Genomic DNA, 23,135 nt, shown 5'->3' with positions numbered 1-23,135 from the left:
CTCAGAATCATCAATTGCATCTAATCGGAAGCATATATGGAAGAAAACTACATATTTTCTTAAAGAAACACAATCACATCGCGTTATCAGTAAATATAACAATTAATTGCAACACTGTGACAATTCATTATAACAACTTGTTGTTAACGGAGATATAACACCTGAGGTAAAGGATCTCTATAAGATACTTCATGATTTCTTAAAGGGCAAAATATTTACAAGTTAAGGATTGTAATGCAGAACTTCCAAAATGAATAGTTTGTAAAAGTGAAGCATAAACAATGAAATTATACAGTCTCTAGCTACCAAAAAAATTGGTTTAAATCCTTAAAACTTCAAATGACTAAAACCAATATAAACATGTCTAAAATCACTTAAAATAAAAACATCTTACTAGTAGTTTGGTACTAGACACAAAATACTATAGTTACGTGGGTAAGAAGCTATTAGGACGGTAATCAAACAAAAATTATATAAACATTTTCAATTGCAGGAAACACAGAACTCAGGTTCATCAATTGCATCCAATAAGAAGCATATATATATAATACAAATACAGCTTTTCTTTTCTGATACACAAGCACTATGTATTATTTGTGAATATGACAATTAATTGCAACACTGTTACCATGCATGGGATAAAAATGTTGTTCAATGGAGAAATCACATCTGACATGGACGATCAGTGTATGATATTTGATGAATTCTCGAAGACAAAATAATTTACAGTTATGGAGCGAAATACGAAACCCACTTTTGTAATTATCTTGTAACAGTATAGCATACACAATGGAATTGTACAATCTCCATCAAAATTTAGAGTTTTCAAAATTTCAAATGAGTAAGCAAATCGATATCTAAGAAAATATTGATGCAGGTCTACATTCACTTGAAATAAAGTCATCTTATTAGTTCTTTGTACTACTCACAAAATTCTATACTTACGTTGGTAAGAAACATCTCTGACTGCGATCAAATAAAATTCATAAATAAACTTTCAAATGCAGGTAACACAGAACTCAGAATCATCAATTGCATCTAATCGGAAGCATATATGGAAGAAAACTACATATTTTCTTAAAGAAACACAATCACATCGCGTTATCAGTAAATATTACAATTAATTGCAACACTGTGACAATTCATTAGGACAACGTGTCGTTAAATGGAGACATAACACCTGAGGTAAAGGATCTCTATAAGATACTTCATGACTTCTTAAAGGGCAAAATATTTACAAGTTAAGGATTGTAATGCAGAACTTCCAAAGTGAATAGTTTGTAAAAGTGAAGCATAAACAATGAAATTATACAGTCTCTAGCTACCACAAAATTAGTTTAAATCCTTAGAACTTCAAGCGACTAAACAAATTGATGTCTAAAACCAATATATACATGTCTAAATCACTTAAAATAACAACATCTTATTAGTAGTTTAGTACTAGACACAAAATACTATACTTACGTGGGTAAGAAGCTATTTGGACTGTAAATCAAACAAAAATTATATATACATTTTCCATTGCAGGAAACACAGAACAATTGATAAACAATTGATGCAATTGATGCAATTCATCAAATGATGCAATTGATGCATTTGATGCAATTGATGCAATTGATGCATTCATCAAAACAATTGATGCAATTCATCAATTGCATCCAATTGGAAGCATATATATAATACAAATACAGCTCTCTTTTCTGATACACGAGCACTATGTATCATTTGTGAATATGACAATTAATTGCAACACTGTTACCATGCATGGGATAAAAATGTTGTTAAATGGAGAAATCACATCTGACATGGACGATCAGTGTATGATATTTGATGAATTCTCAAAGACAAAATAATTTACAGTTATGGAGTGAAATACGAAACCCACATTTGTGATTATCTTGTAACAGTATAGCATACATCATGGAATTGCAATCGCTAGCTACCCAAAAATCCCCTTAAAATTATAAGAATTTCGATAAAATTGATATCCAAGAAATTGTTGATGCAGGTCTTTATTTATTTACAATAAAGCCATCTAAGTAGTTTTTTGGTACTACTCACAAAATTCTATACTTACGTTGGGAAGAAACATCTCTGACTGTGACCAAATAAAATTCATGAATAAACTTCAATTGCACGAAATGCAGAACCCAGTTTATCAATTGCATCCAATTGGAACCATATATGGAAGAAACTACAGCTGTTATTTTCTGATACGAAAGCATTTTGCGTTAACAGTGAATATTACAATGAATTACAACACTGTGACCATGCATGAAAACAACATGTTGTTAAAGAAAGAAAGAAAAAACATCTGATATAAACGATCTGCATACGATACTTTATGCCTCATCGAAGGCAAAATATTTAACAGTTATGGAGTGAAATAAAAAACCTACATTTGTGATAATCTTAACACAGTATAGCATACATCATAGAATAGTTACCCAAATGTCCGTTAAAATTGTAAGAAATTCGAATGACTGAACAAATTAATATCCAAGAAAATGTTGATGAAGGTCTTTATTCATTTACAATAAAGCCATCTGATAAGTTTCTTTGCACTAGTAACGAAGTAATAAACTTACGGTTAGAGGAAATATCGTCGACTGAAAGTAAATTAAAATATATAAAATATAAAAAAAGGCCTGCTATTTTTCAGGAAACACAAGCCTCAGATTATCGAATGCATCCAATAGAAGCATATATGAAAGATGAACTACAGCTCTTATTTTCTGATACCCAAGTACTTCACATTACTTGTGAATATTGCAATAAATCAAACCTATGTTACCATGCATGAGAACAACATGTTGTTAAAGGGAGAAAGACAACATAACGTACATGGGGGGTCTATATATGATACTTGATGTCTTCTCGATTTCAAATGATTAAAAGAACAAAGACACTTTCACTAGAAGTGCCGAATTGACTGATCCATTCTGTTGCTTTCAAATGCATTGACGAAAAATTGAAAATCTGAACATTGATGAAGGGCTGTATTCATTCAAAAAAGAAACATCTGATTACATTCTTGGGGCTAGTCACAAATTACTTAACTTACGTTGGGAGGAAACATCTCGGACTGAAAGTAAACAAAAATTAATTAAAAAAAAATGGCAATTTCAGGAGACATAGAACTCAGATTCATCAAATGCATCAAATCGAATCATATATGATGAGGAACTGCAGCTCTTATATCTGATACCCAAGTGGTTCACATTACTTGTGAATATTCAAATTCATTAAAAGTCTGCTACCATGCATGAGAAAAATATGTGATAAATGATAATATTATCTGAGGTTACGGATCTGTATATGATTCTTGATGTCTTCTTGGTTACAAATATTTATATAAAAAATACACTTTCACCTGAAGGGCCGTATTGACATGATTCATTTTGTTGTTTCCAAATGTGTTGACGAAATATTGAAATGTTAACATTGATGAAGGTCTCTATTTATTTAAAATAAATTAAAACGTATAAGTTTCTAGGCACTAGTCATGAAGTTCTTAACTTACCTTTAGAGGAAATATCTTCGACTGAAAGTAAACAAAATTCATTAAAAAAAAAGACTTTCTATTTCAGGAACACAGAACTCAGATTCATCAATTGCATCCATATAGAAGCATACATGGAGAAAAACTACAGCTCTTCTTTTCTGATACCCAAGTACTTCACATTACTTGTGAATATTAACAGTTAATTAAACCTGTGTTACCATGCATAAGAACAATATGTTGTTAAAGGGAAAAGGAACATCGGACGTACATGGAAGATCTTTATATGATACCAGATGACTTCTTAAAGGCAATATATTTACAGTGATAGAGGGTAATACAGAACTCACGTTTTTAATCATCTTGCTACGGTATAACATATACCATGGAATTGTACAGTTTATACCAAACATCCTCTCAATTTATCATAATTTTTAATGACTGAACAAATTGATCTCCACGAAATATTGATGAAGCTCTCCAATCAATTAAATTGAAGACATCTTATTGGTTTCTTGCGACTACTTACAAAACACTATACTTACATGCGTAAGAATGAACTCTGACTGTAATTAAATAAAAATTATGAATACACTTCCAATTGCAGGAAACATAGAAATCGGATTCATCAATTGTGTCCAATTGGAAGCATATATGTAAGAAAACTACTGATTTTCGTTTCTGATACGTAAGCACTATGTATAATTTGTGTATATGACAATTAATTGCAACACTGTCACCATGCATGGGATAAAAATGTTGTTCAAGGGAGAATAACATCTGACATGAACCAGTTGTGTATGATATTTGATGCCATATAGAAGGAAAAATAATTTCCTGTTACGGAGTTCAATAGAAAACCCACCTTTGTGATTATCTTTTTACAGTCTAACATACACAGTGGAATCGTACAGTCTCTGCCAAAATCGTAATAAGTTGTCAGAATTTCAAATGACTAAACAAATCGATATCCAAGAAAATATTGATGCAGGTCTACATTCACTAAAAATTAAGTCATCTTATTAGTTCTTGATACTACTCACGAAATACTATACTTACGTCGGAAAGAAGCATCTCTGACTGTGATCAAATAAAAATCATGAATAAACTTTCAATTGCACGAAACCCGGAACCCAGATTCATCAATTGCATCCAATTGGAAGCATAACGTGATAGAAACTACAACTTGTCTTTTCTGATACAAAAGCACTTTGCGTTATTAGTGAATATTACAAGTAATTGCAATAGCAATACCATGCATGAGAACAGCATGTTGTTTAGGAGAGAAATTACATCTGAGATGAACGATCTATATGTAGTGTGTTACGCCTCATCGAAGGCAACATATTTAACAGTTATGAAGTGAAATACAAACTTAATATTTGTGATTTTCTTAAAACAATATAGCATACATCATAGAATTGTAGTCTCTAGCTACCCAAAAAAAACGATTGAACAAATTGCTATCCAAGACAATGTCGATGAAGGTCTTTATTCATTTCAAATAAAGACGCCTGATTAGTTTCTTGACACTAGTCACGAAGTATTAAACTTACGTTTAGAGGAAACATCTTCGACTGAAAGTAAACAAAATTTATTAAAAAAAGACTGGCTATTTCAGGAAACACAGAACTCAGAATTATCAAATGCATCCAATTAGAAGCATATATGGAGAGGAACCATAAATCTTCTATTCTGAAATCCAAGTAGTTCATGTTACTTGTAAATATTTCAATTCATAAAAAACTCTGTGACCATGCTTGAGAATTACATGTGATCAAGAAAAATATCGTATGAGGTGACGGATCTGTATATGATTCTTGATGTCTTCTTGATTTACAAATGATAAAAAAATAAAGACACTTTCTACTGAAGTGCCGTACTGACATGATCCATCATGTCGCTTCCGAATGCATTGACGCAAAAATTTCAAAAATCTTAACATTGATGAGGGTCCCTATTCTTTTAAAATAAAAGACACCTTATTAGTTCCTTGGCACTAGTTACGAAGTATTTAACTTACGTTTAGATGAAACATCTTCGACTGAAAGAAGACAAAGTTAATCAATAAAAAGACTGGTTATGTCAGGAAACACAGATCTCAAATTCATCAAATGCATCCAATTGAAGCATATATGAATCGGAACCTCAGCTCTTCTATTCTGTTACCCAAGTAGTTTACATTACTTGTGAATATTCCAATTAAAACTCTGTTACCATGCATGAAAATAGCATGTGATAAAGAAAAATATCATATGAGGTGACGGATCTGTATATGATTCTTGATGTCTTCTTGATTTACAAATGATAAAAAAAATACAGACGCTTTCTACTGAAGTGACGTATTGACATGATCCATTATGTTGCTTCCATTGACGCAAAAATTGAAAATGATCTGAACATTGATGTAGGTCCCTATACATTTAAAATAAAAAAAACAACTTATTAGTTTCTTGGCACTGATCACGAAGTTCTTAACTTACGTTTAGAGGAAACAGCTTCGACTGAAAGAAGACCAAGGTAATACAAAAAATAATCGTTATTTCAGGGAGCACAGAACTCAGATTCATCAAATGCATCCAATTGAAGCATACATTAAGATGACCTACAACTCTTCTATTTTGATACCCAAGTAGTTCACATTACTTGGGAGTATTCCAATTCATTAAAACTTTTAACCATGCATGACGACAACATGTTGTGAAGAAAAATAGCATATGAGGTGACGGATCTGTAAATGATTTGTGATGCTTTCGTGATTTACAACAACAAAAAATACAGTACCTGAAGTGAGGTATTGACATCATCCATTCTGTTAAATTACGAATGTATTGACAAAATATCGAAAATATGGACATTGATGAAGGTCTCTATTCATTTGAAATAAATAACAACTTATAAGCACCTTGGCACTAGTCACAAAGTATTTAACTTACGTTTAGAGGAAACATCTTTAACTGAAAGTAAACAAAATTCATAAAAAAGGCTTGCTATTTCAGGAACCCAGATTCATCAATTGCATCCATTAAGAAGCATGCATGGAGAAAACTACAACTCTTGTATTCTGATGTCAAGTACTTCAAATTACTTGTGAATATTACAATTAATTAAAACTTTGTGACTTTGCTTGAAAACAACATGTCGTTAAAGGGAGTAAGAACATCTGACGTACATGGAAGATCTTTATATGATACTTGATGCCTTCTTAAAGGCAAGATATTTACAGTGATAGAGGGTCATACAGAACTCACGTTTTTAATTATCTTGCTACGGTATAACATATACCATGGAATTGTACAGTCTATACCAAACATCCTTTCAACTTATCATAATTTTAAATGACTGAACAAATTGATCTCCACGAAATATTGATGAAGCTCTCCAATCAATTAAATTGAAGACATCTTATTAGTATATTAAGACTACTCACAAAATACTATACTTACATGCGTTAGTATGAGCTCTGCCTGTAATTAACAAAAATAATAAATTCACTTCCAATTGCAGGAAACATAGAAATCGGATTCATCAATCTTATCCAATTGGAAGCATATATGTAAGAGAACTACTGATTTTCGTTTCTGATACGTAAGCACTGTTTAATTTGTGAAAATGATAATTAATTGAAACACTGTTACCATGCATGGCAACAAATGTTGTTCAAGGGAGAATAACATCTGACATGAACCAGTTGTGTATGATATTTGATGCCATATAGAAAGCAATATAATTACCTGTTACGGAATGTAATAGAAAACCCACCTTTGTGATTATCTTGTAACAGTCTAAAATTCACAATGGAATCGTACAATCTCTGCCAAAATTCTTAACAAGTTGCCAGAATTTCAAATGACTAAACAAATCGATATCCAAGAAAATTTTGATGCAGGTCTACATTCACTAAAAATAAAGTCATCTTATTAGTTTCTTGGTACTACTCACAAAATACTATACTTACGTCGGAAAGAAGCATCTCTGACTGTGATATAATAAAATTCATGGATCAACTTCAATTGCACGAAACACAGAACCCAGATTCATCCATTGCATCCAATTAGAAGCATACATGGAGAAAAACTACAGCTCTTATATTCTGATACCCAAGTACTTCAAATTACTTGTGAATATAACAGTTAATTAAACCTCTGTGAACATGCTTGAGAACAACATGTCGTTAAAGGGAGTAAGAACATCTGACGTACATGGAAGATCTGTAGATGATACTTGATGCCTTCTTAAAGGCAAGATATTTACAGTGATAGAGGGTCATACAGAACTCACGTTTTTAATTATCTTGCTACGGTATAACATATACCATGGAATTGTACAGTCTATACCAAACATCTTTTCAACTTATCATAATTTTAAATAACTGAACAAATTGATCTCCACGAAATATTGATGAAGGTCTCCAATCAATTAAATTGAAGACATCTTATTGGTTTATGAGACTACTCACAAAATACTATACTTACATGCGTTACTATAAGCTTCGACTGTAATCAAATACAAATAATAGATACACTTTCAAATGCAGGAAACATAAACCTCGGATTCATCAATTGTATCCAATTGGAAGTATATATGGAAGAAAACTACTGATTTTCGTTTCTGATACGTAAGCACTATATATAATTTGTGAATATGACAATTAATTGCAACACTGTTAACGTGCATGGCAACAAAGTTGTTCAAGTGAGAAATAACATCTGACATGAACCAGTTGTGTATGATATTTGATGCCTTAAAGAAGGCGAAATAATTTCCTGTTACGGAGTTTAATAGAAAACCCACCTTTGTAATTATCTTGTAACAGTCTAACATACACAATGGAATTGTACAATCTCTGCTAAACTTCTTAACAAGTTGTCAGAATTTCAAATGACTGAACAAATCGATATCCAAGATAATATTGATGCAGGTCTACATTCACTTAAAATAAATTCGTCTTATTAGTTCTTTGTACTTCTGGAGTGTTAGCTCAGTGGTTAACGCCGGTGCCTTTCAATCATAAGGTCCCCGGTTCGAGTCACTCCCAGATTAATGTATGTCGTCCAGTTACAGAGTTGTTGACAATTAACAATTCATAATCATGGACGTTAAATATGAATGTAAGAGACTGGCTTCGGTCAGCTTGCGGCTTTGATAAGCCAATGAGGCTTCTTCGCGAGTTCCTGTTTGCAGGAGGATCTAATATACATACTTCTCACAAAATACTATACTTACGTCGGAAAGTAGCGTCTCTGACTGTGATCAAATAAAATACAAGAATAAACTCCAATTGCACGAAACACAGAACCCAGATTCATCAATTGCATCCAATTAGAAGCATATATGGATAGAAACTACAACTCTTATATTCTGATACCTAAGTACTTCAAATGACTTGTGAATATTACAGTTAATTAAAACTCTGTGACCAAGCATGAGAACAACATGATGTTAACGGAAGAAATATCATCTGACGTACATGGAAGATCTGTATATGATAATTGATGCATTTTTTTAGGCAAGATATTTACAACGATGTAGGGTTATACAGAACTCTTCTTTATGATAATATTGTTACAGTATATCATATAGAATTGATTTGTACAGTCTCTTCCAAAACATCCTTGTAAGTTATCATAATTTCAAATGACTGAACAATTTGATATCGAAGAAAATATTGATGTAGGTCTACATTTACTTAAAATAAAGACATCTTATAAGATGCTTGGTACAACTCAGAGAAAACTATACTTACATACGCGAGAAGTATCTCTGACTGTAATAAATAAAAATTAATGAATAAACTTTCGATTGCAGGAAACTCAGAACCCAGATTCATCAACTGAATCCAGTTGGAAGCTTATATGGCAGAAACTACAGCTTTCCTTTCCTGATACACAAGCACTTTCACTTAACATAAAGTCATCTTATAAGTTTCTTGGTACTACTCACAAATACTATACTTACGTCGGAAGGTAGCATCTCTGACTGTGATCAAATAACATTCAAGAATAAACTTCAATTGCACGAAACACAGAACCCAGATTCATCAATTGCATCCAACTGGAAGCATATACGGAATAAACCACAACTTTTCTTTTCTGATACAAACGTACTTTGCGTTATTTGCGAATATTACAATTAATTGCAACACAATTACCATGTATGGGAACATTATGTTGAGAGAAATAACATATGACATGAACGATCTTTTATATGATATTTCACACCTCATCTAAGGCAAAATATTTAACAGTTATGGAGTGTAATACTAAATTTACATTTGTGATTATCTTGAAACAGTATAGCATACATCATAAAATTTTAGTCTCTAGCTACCTAAAAGACCGTTCAAATTATAACAACTTCGAATGACTGAACAAATTTATATCCAAGAAAATGTTGATGAAGGTCTTTATTCATTTTAAACAAAGACATCTTATTAGTTTCCAGGTGAAGGTACTTAACTTACGTTTAGAGGAAAAATCTTTGACTGAAAGTAAACAAAATTCAGAGACAAAGATTTGCTATTTAAGAACCACAGAACCCAGACTCATCAATTGCATCAAATTGGAAGCATGTACGGAAGAAAACTACAGCTTTTATTTTCTGATACACAAGCACTATGTATTATTTGATAATATGACAATTTATCGCAACACTGTGACCATGCATGACAACAAAATGTTGTTAATGGGAAAAGTAGCATCTGACATGAACGATATGTATACGATATCATGTGACTACTCGAAGGCAATATAATTTATAGTTATGTAGTGTATTAGAAAACCCATCTTTATAATCATATTGTAACAGTATAACATTCATCATGGAATTGTACAGTCTCTACCAAAACATCGTTTTTAAGTTGTCAAAATTTCAAATGACTGAACAAATTGATATCCAAGAAAACATTGATGTAGGTCTACATTCACTTAAAATAAAGTCATCTTATAAGTTTCTTGGTACTACTCACGAAATACTATACTTACTTCTTAAAGAAGCGTCTCTGACTGTGATCAAATAAAATTCATGAATCAAATTTCAATTGCACGAAACACAAAACCCAGATTCATCAATTGCATCCAATTGAGAAGCATAATATGGAAGAAACTACAGCTTTTCTTTTCTGATACAAACGCACTTTGCGTTATTACTGAATATTACAATTTATTGCAATTGTAAGAACATGCATGAAAACAACGTGTTGTTTAAGAAAGAAATAACATCTGACATGAACGAACTGTGTATGGTATTATGCCTAATCAAAGGCAAAATATTTAACAGTTATGGAGTGTAATACAAAATTTACATTTGTGATTATCTTGAAACAGTATAGCATACATCTTGGAATTGTTGTCTCTAGCTACCAAAGAATCCGTTACAATTAAGGAGTTTTGAATGACTGAACAAATTGATATCCAAGAAAATGTTAATGAAGGTCTTTATTCATTTAAAATGAGGCATCTGATTAGTCTATTAGCACTAGTCACGAAATACTTAACTTACGTTTAGAAGGAAAATCTTCGACTGAAAGTAAACGAATTCATAAAAAGAAGCTTGCAATTTCAGGAACCCAGACTCATTAATTGCATCCCATAGAAGCATATATGGAAGAAAACTACGGCTTTACTATTCTGATACACAAGCACTATGTATTAATTGTGAATATGACAATAAATTGCAACACTGTGACCATGCATAAGAACATCATGTTGTTCAAGGGAGAAATAAAATCTGACATGAACGATCTGTGTTTGATAATTGATGCCACCTCAAAGGAAAAATCATTTACAGGTATGGAATGTATTACAAACTCATATTTGTAATTATCTTGTAACAGTATAGCATAAACCATGGAAGTGTAAAGTCTCTTCAAAAAATCGTTATAGTTATCAAAATATCAAATGAATGAACAAATTAATACCCTAGAAAATATGATGCTGGTCTACATTCACTTGAAATAAAGTCATCTTATAAGTTTCTTGGTACTACTCACAAATTTCTATACTTACGTCGAAAAGAAGCATCTCGGACTGTGATCAAATAAAATTCATGAATAAACTTTAATTGCAGGAAACAAAGAACCCAAATTCATCAATTGCATCTAATTGGAAGCATAAATGGAAGAAACTACAGCTTTTCTTTTCTGATACACAAGCACTTTGCGTTAATAGTAAATATTACAATAAATTGCAACACTCTAACCATGCATGAAAACAACAAGTTGTTTAAGAGAGAAATAACATCTGACATAAATGATCTGTTAATGATATCTTACACCTGGAGTGTAATACTAAATTTACATTTAGTGGAATTGTAGTCTCTAGCTACCCAAACATCCGTTCAAATTAGAAGAATTTCGAATGACCGATCATATCGATATCCAAGAAAATGTTGATGAAGGTCTTTATTCATTTTAATCAGGACATATGATTAGTTTCTTGTCACTAACCACGAAATATTAAACTTACGTTCAGAGGAAACATCTCCGACTGAAAGTAACAAAATTCATAAAAAAGACTGTCTATTTCAGGAAACAAATAACTCAGATTCATCAAATGCATTCAATAGAAATATATAAGGACAGGAACTACAGCTTTTCTATTCTGATTCCCAAGTACTTCACTTTACTTGTGAATATTCCAATTAATCAAAACGCTGTTACCATGCCTGGGAACAACATGTGATAAAGAAAAGTGTTACCCGAGGTGACGAATCTGTGTATGATTCTTGATGTCTTCGTGATTTACAAGTAATAAAAAGGAACAAAGACCCTTTCACCTGAAGTGACGTATTAACATTATCCATTATGTTGCTTCCGAATGCATTGACGAAAAATTGAAAAGAAATGAATATTGATAAATGTCCCTATTCAATTAAAATAAAGACTTCTGATTAGTTCCTTGGTACTAGTCACGAAGTATTAAACTTACGTTTAGAGGAAAAATCTCCGACTGAAAGTTTTAAAAAAAAATATAAGAAAACGACTGGCTATTTCAGGAAATACAGAACTCAGATTTATCAAATGCATCCAATAGAAACATATAAAGGGAGGAACAACAGCTCTTCTATACTGATACCCAATTATTTCACTTTATTTATGAATATTACACTTAATTAAAACACTGTGACGATGCATTAGACCAAAATGTGTTTAAGAAAAATATCATCGGATGTGACGTATATGTCAATAATTCTTGATGTCTTCTTGATGTACAAATGAAAAGGAAAACAAAAACACTTTCAACTGAAGAGTCGTATTGATAATATCAATTATGTTGCTTCCCGAATGCATTGACGAAAAATTGACAAATCTAAATCATAATTAAGGTCTCTATTCATTTAAAATAAATACATTTGATTAGTTTCTTGGCACTAGTAACGAAGTACTTAACTTACGTATAGAGGAAACATCTCCGACTGAAAGTAAACAAAATGTATAAGAAAACGACTGGCTATTTCAGGGAACACAGAGCTCAGATTCATCAAATGCATCCAAAAGAAATATATATTGAAAGGAACCACAGCTCCTCTATCCTGTTACCCAAGTAGTTCACATTACTTGTGAATATTCCAATTCATTAAAACTCTGTTACCATGCATTAAAACAACATGTAATTAAAGAAAAATATCATCTGAGGTGACGGATCTGTATATGATTCTTGATGTCTTCGTGATTTATAATAATAATAAAAAAGACACTTTCACCTAAAGTGCCGTATTGATAACATCAATTCTGTTCCTTTTAAATAAATTGACGACATTTCAAAAATCTGAACATTGATGAAGGTCTCTATTAACTTCAAATAAAGACAATTTATTAGTTTCTGGGCTCTAGTCAAGAAATATTTCACTTACCTTTAGAGGAAACATCTTCGACTGAAAGCAAATAAATTTTATAAAAAAAAGACTTGTTATTCCAGGAAACACAGAACTCAGATTCATCAAATGCTTCCAATTAGAATCATATATGGAAACAACAGCACTTCTATTCTGCTACCCAAGCAGTTCACATTACTTGTAAATATTCCAATTTATTTATACTGTTACCAGAATAACATGTGATTAAAAAGTAAAATATCATCTGAGGTGACGGATCAGTATATGATTATTGATGTCTTCTTTACTTACAAATGATCAAGTAAACAAAGACACTTTCACCTGAAGTGACGTATTGACATCATATATTCTGTTGCTTCCAAATGCATTGACGAAATATGGAAAAATCTGACACTTCATACAATTTTGTAATAAGCATTGCTATAGGGATTGTTTTTTGGTTTGGAGATACAGAAAATATTCCCTTATCTAGCTAAGCTATCAAAACAATTTTAAGAAATCAACTAGGCAATCAACTTCTTGTAATGAAAATCCTTTTTTATGAATTGTAATATAGAACTCATATTGTAATTAATTGTAACAGTATAAATATATGCAGTGGAATTGTAGAGTCTCTACTAAAAAATCCGTTTAAGTTATCAGTATTTCAAATGACTGAATAAATTGATATTCTAGAAAATATTTCTACAGGTCTCCAATCATTTAAAAAAAGACATCTGATAAGTTTCTTTGCACTATTCACAATATAATATACTACGTGCGGAAGGAACATATCTGATTGTAATTAAAATTAAGAATAAACTTTCACTTGCAGGTTACATAGAACATAGATTCATCATATGCATCCAATTGGAAGCATATATGGAAGAAAACTACATATTTTCTATTCTAATATACACAAGCACTTTGCGTTAATATTGAATATAACAATTAGTTGCAATACTGTGACCATGCATGAAAACAACATGTTGTTTAATTGAGATATAACATCTGACATGAACTATGTGTATATGATATTTCATGCCTTATCGAAGGCAAAATATTTAACAGTTATGAAGTATCATACAAAATTCACATTTTTGGTTATTTTGGAACAGGCCAGCAAGCACGAAACATTATCATAACATCATTAAAAGAGCCACTAATATATTGTTTTTACAACGTTAAATTTGTTATTATAGAAACGTCGGCATCACGAGATATTAATTTTATTTTAATGTTATATTAATGTGTTAACGAAAAATGTTTTGAAATAATAGCCTGAAAACGTTTTCGTGACATATTTATTTCACCACAAATAAGGTTATCAAAACAAAGACGAAGCGCTTTAAATAAGGTTTTAAAAGCGTTTTGGTGTTTTGATGAAGGTCTTTATTCATTTTAAATAAGGAAATCATATCAGTTCATTGGCGCTAGTCACTAAGTACTTAACTTACGTTTAAAGGGAACATCTTCGACTGAAATTAAACAGATTTGATAGAAAAGACTATTTTAGGAAACACAGAACTCGGATTCATCAAATGCATTCAAATGCGTATGTAGAAGAAACTACATGTTTTCTATTCTAATAAATAAGCACTTTGCGTTATTAGGGATGTTGCAAGTAATTGCAACACTGTGACTATGCATGAAAACAATATTGTTAAAGAGAGATATAACATCTGACATGAACGATCTGTATATGATATTTTATGCATCAAAAAAGGCAAATATAAAACAATGATGGAGTGTAATAACAAATTCAAATTTATGATTATTTTTAAACAGTATAGCATACATCATGGAATTGAACAGTCTCTAGTTACGAGAAAATCCGTTTAAATTATAAAAAACATTAATGACTGAACAAGTTGATATTCACGGAAATGTTGATGAAGGTCTTTATTCATTTTAAATAAAGAAATCTGATCAATTCCTTGGCGCTAGTCATTAAGTACTTAACTTACGTTTAAAGGGAACATCTTCGACTGAAAAAAAAACAGAATTGATAGAAAAGACTTGCTATTTTAGGAAGCACAGAACCCAGATTCATCAAATGCATCTAATAGAAGCATATGTAGAAGAAACTACATATTTTCTATTCTAATAAATAAGCACTTTGCGTTATTAGTGATGTTACAATTAATTGCAACACTGTGACTATGCATGAGAACAATATATTGTTAAAGAGAGATATAACATCTGACATGAACGACCTGTTTATGATATTTTATGCATCATCGAAGGCAAATATAAAACAATGATGGAGTGTAAAAACAAATTTGTGATTATTTTAAAACACTATAGCATACATCATGGAAATGTACAGTCTCTAGTTACCAGAAAATCCGTTTAAATTATAAAAAAAATGTGAATGACTGAACAAGTTGATATCCAAGAAAATATTGATGCACGTCTACATTCACTTAAAATAAAGTCTTCTCATTATTGTCTTGGTACTTCTCACAAAATTTTATACTTACGTTGGAAAGAAGCATCTCTAACTGTGATAAAAAATAAATCATGAAGAAACAACAATTGCAAGAATTCAAAACCCAAATTCATCAACTTCATCCAATTGGAAGCGTAATATGGTAGAACTACAGCTTTTCTGATACAAAAGCACTTTGCGTTATTATTGAATATTTTAATTAATTGCAATAGTATGAAAATGCATGGGACAACATGTTGTTTAATAGAGAAGTAACATCTGACATGAACGAGCTGTATATGGTATGTTATGCCTAATCGAAGGCAAAATAATTAACAGTAATGGAGTGAAATAAAAAAAAAATCCCATTTGTGATTATCATAAATTTGTATAGCATACATCATTGAATTGTAGCCTCTAAGTACCTAAAAAATCCATTAAAGTCAGAAGAATTTCGAATGACTGAACAATTTAATATCCAAGAAAATGTTGATGAAGGTCTTTATTCATGTAAAATAAAGACATCTGATTCGTCTATTAGCACTTTTCAATTTAAAATTATAAGAATTTCAAATGACTGAACAATTGATATCCAAAAAATGTTGATTAATGTCTTTATTTATTTAAAATAAAAACAATCTGATGAGTTTCTTGGCATAAGTCACGAATTTCTTAACCTCTGTTTAAAGGAAACATCTTCGACTGAAAGTAAAGCAAATTCATAGAAAGAACTTGCTATATATATCAGGCCACACAGAACTCAGATTATTAAATGCATCCAATTAGAAGCTTATATGTAAAGAAACTACAGCTCCTCTATTATGATACCCAAGTACTACACATCACTTGTGAATATTACATTTCATTAAAACTCTGTTACCATGCAAGAGAACAACATGTGATCAAAAAGAAAAATGTCCTCTGAGTAGATGGATCTGTATATGATTGTTGATGTCTTTTTGATTTACAAATGATAAAAAACAAAGACACTTTCACCTGAAGTGTGGTATTGACTCAATACATTCTGCTGCTTCCAAATTTATTGACGAAATATTGACAAATCTAAATATTGATGAAGGTCTCTATTCATTAAAAATAAAGACATTTAATGATTTTCTTGGCACTCGTCACGAAGCATTAAACTTACGTTTAGAGGAAACATCTTCGACTGAAAGTAACAACAATTTATAGAAAAGAATTGCTATTGCAGGAAACACAGAACTCAAATTAACAAATGCATCCATATAGAAGCATATATGTAGAGAAACTAAAGCTTCTCTATTCTGATACTCAAGTACTTCACATTAATTTTGAATACTCCAATTACTTTAAACTCTGATACCAAGCAAGAGAACAACATGTTATCAAAAAGAGAAATATCATCTGAGGTGGAGGATCTGTATATGATTCTTGATGTCTTTTAATGTAAACATGATTAATGATAAAAAACACACTTTCACTATGAAGTGACGTATTGACATTATCGATTCTGTTGCTTCCGAATGCATTGACGAAATTTTGAAAAATCTAAATATTGATTAAGGTCTCTATTCATTGAAAATAAAAGCATCTGATTAGTTTGTCGATGCTAGTCACGAAGTACTTAACTTACGTTTAGAGGAAACATCTTCGACTGAAAGTAAACAAATTCATAAAAAAAAATTGCTATTTCAGGAAACACAGAACTCAGATTCATCAAATGCATCCAATTAGAAGCATATATGGAGAGAAACTACAGCTCTTCTAATCTGATATCCAAGTATTTCACATTACTTGTGAATATTCAATTTATTGAAACTCTGTTACCATGCATGAGAACTGCATGTGTTGAAAAAAAAACTATCATCCAATGTGACGGATCTGTATTAGATTCTTGATGTTTTCTTGATTTGCATATGATGAAAAAACACTTTCACTTTGAAGTGACGTATTGACATCATCCATTCTGTTGCTTCCAAATGCATTGACGAAATATTGAAATATTTGACACTTTATACCTGTTTGTATTAAGAAATGCTTTTACGATGTATTTTGGTTTGGAGATACAGAAAATATTACATTACATCGCTAAGCAGTCAATAATTTTCTAAGATATCAACTGAGCAATAAACTTCTTGTTGTCAAAATACTAATTTATGGATTGTTATATAAAACTCATATTGTGATTAATTGTAACAGTATAAATATATGCAACGTAATTGTAATCTCTACCAAAAAATCCGTTTAAGTTATCAGTATTTCAAATGACTGAATAAATTTATATCCTAGAAAACATTTTTACAGGTCTGTAATCATTTGAAAAAAGAAAGTTTTAGAAGTTTCTTGGCACTACTCACAAAATACGATATTTCTTTCCGAAGGAACATCTCTGACTGTAATAACATGAAATCATAAATAAACTTTCAATTACAGGAAACACATAACGTAGATTCATCAAATGCATTCAATTGAAAGCATATATAGAAGAAAACTACATATGTTCTATTCTAATACACAAGCCCTTTGTGTTATTAGTGAATATTACAACTAATTGCAACACTGTGACTATGCATGACAACAACATGTTTTTTATTATTAGAGGTATAACATCTGATATGAACTATCTGTATATGATATTGTATGCCTACTCGAGGGCAAAATATTTAACAGTCATAGAGCATTATACAAACTTCACATTTGTGGTTATTATGAAACAGTATAGCATACATCATGGAATTGTACAGTATCTAGCTTCCAAAATATCCGTTAAAATTATAAGAATTTCTAATGAGTGAACAAATTGATATCCAAAAAAATGTTGATTAATGTTTTTATTCATTAAAATAAAGACATCTAACGGTTTCTAGGCACTAGTCACGAAGTTCGTAACTTACTTTTAAAGTGAACATCTTCGACTGAAAGTAAACAAATATCATGTAAAAAAGGCAAACTCAGGTTTCATCAAACGCATCCAATTAGAAGCATATATGGAGAGGAACCACAGCTCTTCTATTCTGATACCCAAGTATTTCACATTACTTATTAATATTTTAAATCATTAAAACTCTCTTACCCATGCATGAGAACAAAATATGATTAAGAAAAATGTCATCTGAGGTGACGGATCTGTATATGATTCTTGATGTCTTTTTGATTTACAAATAATATAAATTCGAAAACACTTTCACCTTAAGTAACGTATTGACATGATCATTTCTGATGCTTCCGAATGCATTGACGAAATATTAAAAAATCGGAATATTGATGAAGGTCTCTATTCATTGAAAACAAAGACATCTTATAAGTTTCTTGACCCTTGCCACTAATGACTTAACTTACGTTTAGAGGAAACAGCTTCGACTGAAAGTAAACAAATGTCATGAAAATACTCAAAACTCAGGTTTATCAAATGCATCCAATTAGAAACATATATGGAGAGGAAAAACAGCTCTTCTATTCTGATACCCAAGTATTTAACATTACTTATTAATATTACAATCCATTAAAGCTCTGTTACCATGCATGAGAATAATATGTGATTAAAAAGAAAATATCATCTGAAGAGATGGAACTGTACATGATTCTTGATGTCTCTTTGATTTACGAATGATCAAGTCAACAGAGACACTTTCACCTGAAGTGTCGTATTGACATTATCCATGATTTAGTTTCCAAATGCATTGATGAAATATTGACAAATCTAAATATTGATGAAGGTTGATCTTCATTGAAAATAAAGTCATCTAATTAGTTTCTTGGCACTAGTCACGAAGTATTAAACTTACGTTTAGAGGAAATATCTTCGACTGAAAGTAAACAAAAATTTATAGAAAAGACTTGCTATTGCAGGGAAAACAGCACTCAGATTAATAAATGCATACAATTAGAAGCATATATGCAGAGAAACTAAAGCTCCTCTATTCTGATACCCAAGTACTTCATATCACTTTGAATACTCCAATCCTTAAAAACTCTGATACCATGCAAAAGAACAACATGTGATCAAAAAGAAAATATAATCTGAGGGTGGAAGATCTGTATATGATTCTTGATGTCTTCTTGATGTAAACATGATAAATGATTAAAAAACACACTTCACTTTAACGTGTCGTATTGGCATGATCCATTATGTTGCTTCCGAATGCATAGACGAAATCTGAAGAAAAAAAACTAAATACTGATTAAGGTCTCTATTCATTAAAATATTAAAAAAATATTATTAGTTTATTGGTACAAGTCACGAAGTACTTAACTTACGTATAGTGGAAACATCTTCGACTGAAAGTAAACAAATTCATAGAAATACATTGCTATTTCATGAAGCACAGAACTCAATCAAATGCATCCAATTAGGAGCATATATGTAGAGAAACGACAGCTCTTCTATTCTGATACCCAACTATTTCACATTACTTGTGAATATTACAAATTATTGAAGCTCTGTTACCATGCATGAGAACTACATATGATTTAAGAGGAAAATATCATACGATGTGACGGATCTGTATATAATTGTTGATGTCATCTTGATTTGCAAATGTAATAAAAAACACTTTCACTTTGAAGTGACGTATTGACATGATCCATTCTGTCGCTTCCAAATGCATTGACGAAGTATTGAAATATTTGACACTTCATAGCTATTTGTACTGAAAATTCTATAGGAATGTATATTGGTTTGGAGATACAAAAAATAGTCCATTACTTTGTTAAGCTGTCAAAAATTTTCTAAGAAATCAACTAAGCAATCACTTCTTGTTGTCAAAATACTTATTATGGAATGTAATATACAACTCATATTGTGAATAATAGTAACAGTATAAATATATGAAATGGAATTGTAGAGTCTCTACCAAAAAACGATTAAGTTATCAGTATTTCAAATAACTGAATAAACTGATATTCTAGAAATTATTTATACAGGTCTCTAATCATTTAAAAAAAAGACATCTGATAAGTTCATTGGCACTACTCACAAAATACTATACTTCGTGCGGAGGGAAAATCTCTGACTGTAAATAAATAAAATTCATGAATAAACTTTCAATTGCTGTGATCATACACAAGCACTAAATATTATTTGTGAATAAAACATTAAATTGCAACACTGTGACCATGAATGAAAACAACATGTTGTTAAAAATAGAAATAACACCTGAGATGAAGTTCAATATACAGTATGGTGCTTGATACATTCTTAAATGCAAAATACTTACAGGTTATGTATTGTACCACAGGACTCACATTGTGATTTATTTGTAACAGTATAGCAAACATTATGGAATTGCACATTTTGTAGCTACCAAACACTTCGTTTAAATTATAAGAATCTCAAATGAACAAATTGATATCAACAAAAATGTTGATGGTCTCTATTCATTGAAAACAAAGACATTTTATAAGTTCCTTGACACTTGCCACTAAGTACTTAACTTACGTTTAGAGGAAACATCTTCGACTGAAAGTAAACAAATTTAAAAAAAAGTCTTGCTATTTCAGGAACACAGAATTCTGATTCATCAAATGCATCCAATAGAAGCATATTTGTAGAGAAACTGTAGCTCCTCAATTCTGATATCCAAGTAGTTTACATTACTTGTGCATATTACAATTCATTAAATTTCTGTTACTATGCATTAGAACAATATGTGATTAAAAGGAAACATGACATCTGAGTAGATGGATCTGTACATGATTCTTGATGTCTTTTTGATTTACGAATGATAAAGAAAACAAAAACACTTTCACTTGAAGTGACGTATTGAAATTATCCATGATGAAATATTGACAAATCTAAATATTGATGAAGGTCTCTATTCATTGAAAATAAAGATATCTGATTAGTTTCTTGGCACTGGTCATGAAGTATTAAACTTACATTTAGAGGAAACATCTACGACTGAAAGTAAACGAAATTTATGGAAATAACTTGCTATTGCAGAAAACACAGAACTCAGATTTATAAATTCATACAATTAGAAGCATATATGTAGAGAAAATAAAGCTCCTCTATTCTAATACTCAAGTACTTTGCATTACTTTCAATACTTCAATTCATTAAAACTCTGATACCATGGAAGAGAACAACATGTGATTGAAAAGAAAATTATCATCTAAGGTGGAGGATCTGTACATGATTCTTGATTTGTTCTTGTCGTAAACATGATTAATGATAAAAAAAAACACACTTTCACTTAAAAGTGACGTTATTGGCATTAATCATTCTGTTGCTTCTGAATGCATTGAAGAACAATTGAAAAATCTAAATATTGATGTAGGCACCTATTCATTGAGTATACAGACATCTGATTAGTTTCTTGGCAATAGTCACGAAGTATTCAACTTACCTTTAGAGGAAACATCTTCGACTGATATAAACAAAATTCGTAACAAAAGAATAACTATTTCAAGAAACACAGATCTCAGTTTCATCAAAAGCATCCAATAGAAGCATATATGGATAGAAAGTAGATCTCTTTTATTCTGATACCCAAGTACTTCATATTAGTTGTGAATATTTCAATGAATTAAATCTCTGCTACCATGCATGAGAACAACACGTTAATTAAAAGAAAATATCATCTCAGGTGACTGATCTGTATATGATTATTGATGTCTTCTTGACTTACAAATAAAAGTAAAAAATCACCTGAAGTGACGTATTGACACAATCTAAAAATCTTACACTTCATATCTTTTTGTACTAAGAAATGCTATAGGGATTTTTTGGGGGGGGGGGTTGGAGATACAGAAATTATTCCATTACTTCGCTAGGCAGTCAATTATTTTCTAAGAAATCAACTAAGAAATCAACTTCTTGTAGTCAAAATACTAATTTATGGATTTTAATATACAACTCAATGTGTATTCTGCACTGTCTTCGACTGAAAGTAAACAATTTTTTTTTTTAAATCTCGCTATTTTAGGAACACAGAATTCTGATTCATCAAATGCAACATCAATTGTGAATATTACATTTCATTAAAACTCGTGAATAAAAAGGAAATTGTCATCTGAGGAGAAAATTCTTTATAAAATTCTTGATGTCTTCTTGATTTACAAATGACTAAAAAACAAAGACACTTTCACTTGAAGTGTCGTATTGACATTATTTGTTCTGTTGCTTCCGAATGCATTGACGAACAATTGAAAAATCTAAATATTGATGTAGGCACCTATTCATTGAGTATACAGACATCTGATTAGTTTCTTGGCAATAGTCACGAAGTATTCAACTTACCTTTAGAGGAAACATCTTCGACTGAAATAAACAAAATTCGTAACAAAAGAATAACTATTTCAAGAAACACAGATCTCAGTTTCATCAAAAGCATCCAATAGAAGCATATTTGGAGAGAAAGTAGATCTCTTTTATTCTGATACCCAAGTACTTCATATTAGTTGTGAATA

General features: G+C 30.9%; 1 protein-coding gene across 1 annotated transcript in view; it reads right to left on the bottom strand.

Annotated features, from left to right (window-relative positions):
- LOC139976804 (uncharacterized) overlaps window positions 1-23,135 on the bottom strand; it is a 104,446-nt gene that overhangs the window by 20,799 nt on the left and 60,512 nt on the right. The window contains exons 36-76 of the mRNA XM_071985596.1: window positions 22,966-22,986; window positions 22,073-22,093; window positions 21,604-21,624; window positions 21,163-21,183; window positions 20,702-20,737; window positions 19,983-20,003; window positions 19,511-19,531; window positions 19,065-19,085; window positions 18,620-18,640; window positions 18,083-18,118; window positions 17,359-17,379; window positions 16,894-16,914; window positions 15,799-15,819; window positions 15,283-15,303; window positions 14,773-14,793; window positions 13,355-13,375; window positions 12,896-12,916; window positions 12,430-12,450; window positions 11,968-11,988; window positions 11,509-11,529; window positions 11,003-11,023; window positions 10,486-10,506; window positions 9,966-9,986; window positions 9,461-9,481; window positions 9,249-9,269; window positions 8,729-8,749; window positions 7,978-7,998; window positions 7,461-7,481; window positions 6,949-6,969; window positions 6,439-6,459; window positions 5,986-6,006; window positions 5,526-5,546; window positions 5,059-5,079; window positions 4,562-4,582; window positions 4,048-4,068; window positions 3,524-3,544; window positions 3,065-3,085; window positions 2,589-2,609; window positions 2,078-2,098; window positions 1,465-1,485; window positions 946-966 (exon numbers count right to left, since the gene is read on the bottom strand). Of these exons, the coding sequence (XP_071841697.1) occupies window positions 946-966; window positions 1,465-1,485; window positions 2,078-2,098; window positions 2,589-2,609; window positions 3,065-3,085; window positions 3,524-3,544; window positions 4,048-4,068; window positions 4,562-4,582; window positions 5,059-5,079; window positions 5,526-5,546; window positions 5,986-6,006; window positions 6,439-6,459; window positions 6,949-6,969; window positions 7,461-7,481; window positions 7,978-7,998; window positions 8,729-8,749; window positions 9,249-9,269; window positions 9,461-9,481; window positions 9,966-9,986; window positions 10,486-10,506; window positions 11,003-11,023; window positions 11,509-11,529; window positions 11,968-11,988; window positions 12,430-12,450; window positions 12,896-12,916; window positions 13,355-13,375; window positions 14,773-14,793; window positions 15,283-15,303; window positions 15,799-15,819; window positions 16,894-16,914; window positions 17,359-17,379; window positions 18,083-18,118; window positions 18,620-18,640; window positions 19,065-19,085; window positions 19,511-19,531; window positions 19,983-20,003; window positions 20,702-20,737; window positions 21,163-21,183; window positions 21,604-21,624; window positions 22,073-22,093; window positions 22,966-22,986 (891 nt within the window). The remainder of the gene's footprint in view (window positions 1-945; window positions 967-1,464; window positions 1,486-2,077; window positions 2,099-2,588; window positions 2,610-3,064; window positions 3,086-3,523; window positions 3,545-4,047; window positions 4,069-4,561; window positions 4,583-5,058; window positions 5,080-5,525; window positions 5,547-5,985; window positions 6,007-6,438; window positions 6,460-6,948; window positions 6,970-7,460; window positions 7,482-7,977; window positions 7,999-8,728; window positions 8,750-9,248; window positions 9,270-9,460; window positions 9,482-9,965; window positions 9,987-10,485; window positions 10,507-11,002; window positions 11,024-11,508; window positions 11,530-11,967; window positions 11,989-12,429; window positions 12,451-12,895; window positions 12,917-13,354; window positions 13,376-14,772; window positions 14,794-15,282; window positions 15,304-15,798; window positions 15,820-16,893; window positions 16,915-17,358; window positions 17,380-18,082; window positions 18,119-18,619; window positions 18,641-19,064; window positions 19,086-19,510; window positions 19,532-19,982; window positions 20,004-20,701; window positions 20,738-21,162; window positions 21,184-21,603; window positions 21,625-22,072; window positions 22,094-22,965; window positions 22,987-23,135) is intronic.

This window comes from Apostichopus japonicus, chromosome 12 (genome assembly GCF_037975245.1).
Source record: "Apostichopus japonicus isolate 1M-3 chromosome 12, ASM3797524v1, whole genome shotgun sequence".
Classification (NCBI taxonomy): domain Eukaryota; kingdom Metazoa; phylum Echinodermata; class Holothuroidea; order Aspidochirotida; family Stichopodidae; genus Apostichopus; species Apostichopus japonicus.
Note: the sequence above shows the minus strand (reverse complement) of the source record. Positions and strands in the feature narration are given on the sequence as shown.